General features: G+C 42.5%; 1 protein-coding gene across 4 annotated transcripts in view; it reads right to left on the reverse strand.

Moving 5' to 3' along the window:
* The window catches only part of APLP2 (amyloid beta precursor like protein 2), a 72,527-nt gene extending 67,083 nt beyond the window's left edge, over window positions 1-5,444 (reverse strand). For all 4 annotated transcript variants that reach the window (XM_032228724.1, XM_032228723.1, XM_032228721.1 and 1 more), the window contains exon 1: window positions 5,275-5,444. In XM_032228724.1, the coding sequence (XP_032084615.1) occupies window positions 5,275-5,409 (135 nt within the window). In that variant the 5' untranslated portion in view covers window positions 5,410-5,444. The remainder of the gene's footprint in view (window positions 1-5,274) is intronic.
* Between the last annotated feature and the right edge of the window lie 556 nt (window positions 5,445-6,000).

Genomic DNA, 6,000 nt, shown 5'->3' on the forward strand with positions numbered 1-6,000 from the left:
TCACGTCCTGGACATGAATTGTTTCAACTTCTACCCTCAAAATGACACAATAGAGCACAACTAGATAACTAGACAAAACAGTTTTTTTCCAAGCAACATCACTCTGCTAAATAAATAATTCCCTTAACACCATCAAACTATTTACTAAGTCTGCATTAATATTACTATTAATCTATTTACTAAGTCTGCATTAATATTACTATTAATCTTCTCGTGGTTCCTATCACCCATCTCCTCCCACTTACGACTGGTATGACTGTAACTTTGTTGCTTGTGTCCTTACAATTTGTATTGATTGTTTCCTAGTATGGTTTCATTGCTTATTTGTATCCCATGACTATCATTAAGTGGTGTACCTTGTGATTCTTGCTAGTGTATCTTTTCGTTTATGTACACTGAGAACCCACGCCCCAAGGACAAATTCCTTGTGTGTCCAATCACACTTGGCTAATAAATAATTCTATAGCTAGCCCAGAAACTCTGGGAAAACCGCACAGCCTCCCTCCTGAACAAACTAAAAGAAATTCAGTTTGATTTATATTTGATTTCAAGGACGATTTTACCCCATGTCCATTGCCTTCAACAGGTTTAGAGAGCTGGCCAATTTTTATCCAGGTGATGTTTTGCCCAGGGCAATTTAGAACCGCAGCATAATTCAAAGTGTTTTTTTTTTCAAATGTAAGTAATATTTCATTTTACTGCATCCTAGCTCTGTTATCACATTTTTAAATGTTTATGGTGATCAAAGGGTCCAGTTGTGACCAAAAAGTCCCCATCAGAATGTCAGTTGGCCACACAACTCAGCTCAGTCTACTATATCTTACAAAAATCTTTCCAACGTCAAACATGAAGAGGAGGGGGGGAAAAAAACCACCTTGTACTAAGGCTGTCAGAGAAAACAGAATATAAATGCCATGAATGCAATAAGGCCTCGTAAACCGTGCTGGGGTATTGCATCTGAAACAGAAACATTATAATAAAAAAAAATGAGGGAATTGTTATTAATAATGAAGCAGCAGAACCAGGAACGTACGCTATGAATATTTATGCAGGATTAAGCTTCACATACATGTGCTTTCAGACAGAGGATAAAGTAGCGTTAAACAGATTAATGCCCAACTTGCTGCCAGAGACTTCTTAGCCGAGAATACAAGGTGAAAAAAAATCTACCTATGCCAAATCAGTGAACCTAAGGGGGAGAAAAATACAACACCCTTTTATTAAATCCTAGGAAAGTAATCTCAGCTTGAGTTTCTTTCGAAATCAAAGCTACCCAGGAAGGAAATAGAGTTCATGCCAGCAGTTCATAATCGCGAGAGACGGCATCCAGACAGGATATGCACAAGCAGCTGAGTGTGCATTTTGCTCAAAGAGGGGAAATGCCATACCGTTGGAAGGTTTTAACAGGTGCAGATATTTAATCTCCTCATCAGGAAGTAGCATGACAGTTCTCCACTGGCACGTTACCCGTGCCAAGCAACCCAATAGGGGCTATTGCTAGAATCCGGCATCCCGATCGTGCCACGTTATCAACCTCGCTGGAACAATTTTTGAGAGTGATCTTGAAACCACCACCACCACCACTGAATCGTCGCCAAGTTGCAGACAAATGCTAGGGGAAACCAAATCCTCCTCCAGCCAAGTTCCAGAAAATAAGATTTAAAAAAAAAAAACCATCATCCTAAAATTCCAAGGATGTGCACCATGCCACAGGACCTCCCAGAACAAAACGAAGAATTGAAGAGTCTACTCTTCAATTCAAAGATTCCACAGAGATATAATGTGCATGAGTAACTCTTCCCAAGCAGGATCTCCTAGGAATATTCCAAGTGTGGCATGAAGAATTAGCCCTAAAAAGGGGCTGAAATTAATTTATGCCAAAATATCAAGAGTACAGGTTTTTGTACCGTGCCACAAAATCTTAAAAAAGAAGGTGAAGAGGGTCCCCATCATTCAGTTCAAATATTCTACGGAGTTCTGTTGCATAAGGTAATCATCATCATAAGCAGGACCTCCCGAGAATATTTCAAGCGTGGCATGAAGAATTAGCTCTGCAAGGCGTGAGGAGGAGGGCCATATGGTTGAAAAGTTATTTCTCCACACTCTGGAGAACTGTTAATAGCAAGAGCTTCCATTTTAAGAGAGGTGTTTCATTTTGAGAATTAGACTGATACTATTACTTCTTCAGCCTTATGCAGGTTTGGGGTCTGGAATGTCTTCCATAAGGAATGTCTTCCATCAGCTTTAAGGCAGATTTAAGGAAAGCCAAGTGTCCTCTCAGTTAAAGACTAACCCTATTGGCATGCCTTTAATTATACTCTCCGGTAAATCTGAAACCTGAAAGCCAATGCAATAGGCAGCCGATAAGCAGTCAAGCTCTGTTCACCAGATAACATCAGGTTAATGAAACAGATGCTTTTCCCTTGGGAACCCGGGTTTCCTAATGCAAGCTGCTAGGCTGATCTGAAACCAGATTTCTTGTTCCCCTGCCAAGAATGCAGAGGTCAGTCCTCAAATATATCCGCACATACATACAAGGTAAAACAAAAAGACTCAGGGCGATTAACTCCGCAACCAATCTCTGGATAGCAAATGCAAATGCTTCGTATACCACCCGAACCATTGCTGATAAAGCCCCCTACCACTTATTTAAAAAGCTTTATGAAAAACAAGCTGCATTCAGCCGGCCAATTAGTATCGTCCCTGAAAGGATTCCAGCAAACCTTTGCTTTTATAAAGCACACAATCTCGTGCCTTTTCCATACATCTCGAAAGAAAACAGACCCATGGGGATATCTGTAATGGGAGAGAACCCTAAACTGCTTTCACAAACACAGGCAAAATGCGGTTATAAAATGGCCCGAGGGGCCGGGGGTGGGGGAAAGGGGGTGGAAGAAACCAAAATCAGGAGCCAGCTTTCTGTTCGGTACAAGATCTCTATTGAACAGCCACAGCAGTAGTTTAAGTGCAATCCAGTAATTGAATTCGGCTGGGTTATTTTACTAAATTATTACAACAACTTTGAATAAGCAAATATAAAACGCTTGGTTTAAAAAAAGAGAGAGCTATAAGCAGATCAGATTTGTGTAAACACAGAGAGCAAAACCAGGGGTGGGGGGGACTGGCAGATCCAATAAAATGCAAATATTTTGCCTCTTGGAAAGTGCAAAAGTTGATTTTTCAAGGAGATTCGGGAGAAGGATGAATGCTGCAGCATTGTTCAGTCTGGGTTAGAAAGGACATTAGGAATGTTACAGAAACAGGTAACCTCTCCCCCCTCCCCCCCCAAACACAGGCAGGATTTATCTCAACAAGGATTCATTCATTTGAATTGCATTTTTCTTCGTCACCACTACCCTGTGAAAGCCCACAAGGGAATCCGTCGGTGTGCAGCAACATCCGGGCCTTCTCACCTCTGCCTCGCACTTATCTGTCACCCTGACAGCTTGGTAAAACTAGCAGGATGGAAAGATGAAGGAGTGAGAAAGGGAGACTTCCCTGCTACTTCTTTGCTCAGATGCTTTTGAACTGCCTGAAAAGGGGACATAAAAGCCACCTTTGTAGTGGAGAGGGGAGGGGGCATCCGAAGGTGCAAAGCTGGGAAATGGCTTTAGGCATTTTAGGGGATGTGTGTGTGTGTGTGTGTGTGTGTGTGTGTGTGTGAGAGAGAGAGAGAGAGAGAGAGAGAGAGAGAGAGAGATGGATGGATTGATAGATGATAGATAGATAAAGAGATATATAGCTAGATAGCTAGATATATAGCTAGATAGCTAGATAGCTAGATAGCTAGATAGCTAGATAGATAGACAGACAAAGATACATCCCATGTACACACACATACTCATACACACAGAGAGATTTGTAACAAGCACTTCCTGAGTACATATGCACATTGTATATGTCATTGTATTTGCATGGGTATATGTCAGGAACATATTAGCTGGAAACATGCGGAAGAGGCCTTCAACCTGCCGTGGATAGACAGTGGCTAAAATGATGGATGATATGTATATCCATATAAAAAACAGGAGGCAAGTGAGTTGCAAAACCATACATACACACACACACAAGCAACTCCCTTGTCTGATTTTATACATCTAAAAATCTATATCTGTCTCTCTATATCCATATATCCATCTATCTATAATCTATTTCTATATATTTATCTCTCTGTATCATCTATCTATATCCATATTCACATCTATATCTATCTATCATCTATCATCTATCATCTATCTATCTATCTATCTATCTATCTATCTATCATCTATCTATCTATCTATCTATCTATCTATCTATCATCTATCTATCTATCTATCTATCTATCTATCTATCTATATATATATACTTAGAGTATATTTACTTTATTTATTTACTTTATTTATTTATCAGCATAAATATAACTATATATATATATATATATATATATATATATATATATATATATATATATATATATATATATATATATATAATCTCTCTCTATATATACCCATAATCCACATCTCTCTCTCTCAATCTAATCTATCTCTATATATTTATTTCAATATATATTATCTCGCTCTGGGTATATCTATATCTACCATCTACCAATCTATCTACACATACACAAATATACACTACACATACATACATACATACATACATACCTATACATGTAGTTTTGCAACCCACTCGCCTTTGGATACATAGAGAGAGAGAGAGAGAGGTACATATGCAATCCCTGGAGTGTGACTGCGTGTGCTTGTGCATTCCCGGAGGCGAGAGGGTTGCAAAACGCAAAGGGAAAAGGGGACTGCAGGTGGGAGATACACTGCAGAATCGGGGAAGAGCAGCCGGGAAAGGGCTTTGGGGGCGGGGGGGGGGAATGTGTGAAAGGGAAGCCTAGTTTTTAAAACACCTCCGAGCCTCTACAGAGCCCCTTGCACCGGGACCTACGACGGGACCAATTAACGACCGAAAGAGACCCAGGTTTCATTGCCATCCAGCGGAGCATCCAGAAAGAGTGAAGACCCTCGCCCAGAGCCAGCATGGAGGGCGGGGGAGGGTCTCCTCCTCCCTGAGCAGCCTTGCAAATCACACACATCCCCCATGCAAGGAAAAGACACCCCCCTCCCCAAGTGGGACCGTCCAAGGAGAGAAAAGCGACCTTTCGCTGCCCCCCTTTCCGGGCGGGTGATGGTCGCGCCCTCCAAATCGGGACGGGAGGCTTCGACCAGCCCATTCGGGCAAAGAGGGGGGTCCCGATGACCATCAAGGTAGCCCCGCGCTTACCTCGATGTAGCCAGCCAGCGTGGCCGCGGGACTCCCTAGACACAGAAGCAGCAGCCACAGAAGCGACCGGCCGCAGCGCCCCATCGCCACCGCTCGGAGACCGTTCCCCGTCCGCGCCGTCCCGGACACCTCCATCCCGTGCCGCCGTCTAGGAGCAACTGCCGCGCGGAGACCGCGGCGGCGCCACCAGCCGCTCCTTCGTCATCGAGGGGGACGAGCCAGACGGTCGCACCGCCCTCTCGTCGCTAGGTTGGCTAAGCGGGCCACGAGGAGGCGGGAGCTAAGAAGACAGACAGTGCGCTCAGCCAAGAAGCCAACGAAGGATGGGGGGGGGGGAGGCTTTCTTTTCTTTTTTTCTCTTTCATCACGCCCGCCCCCTTTTTACAGGAACCAATCAGGGGGACTTCGAGGGAGTTTGGCGTTCTACGCCCTCCTACCCGCAACCGGACAGGACCAGGACGCAGCTGGAGCTTTGATTTCATTGATTGTATTACGAGCTAGCAGCACCGCCTAGATCGATTTTCTGCTCCTTAAAACGGTGCATTAAACAATGGATATTATTTCTTAGTATTAAATTTATTTATATAAATAAATTTATATAAACTTATTAAATTTATTCATGTTCCATTTATAATTAAATTATGCATATAATATAAATAATACCAACATCAGTAAAGACAAAGGTGCATTTTTTTTCAAGAGGCAACCGGATTTTCTGGTTTTTCT

This window comes from Thamnophis elegans, chromosome 13, assembly GCF_009769535.1.
Source record: "Thamnophis elegans isolate rThaEle1 chromosome 13, rThaEle1.pri, whole genome shotgun sequence".
In the NCBI taxonomy this organism is placed as follows: domain Eukaryota; kingdom Metazoa; phylum Chordata; class Lepidosauria; order Squamata; family Colubridae; genus Thamnophis; species Thamnophis elegans.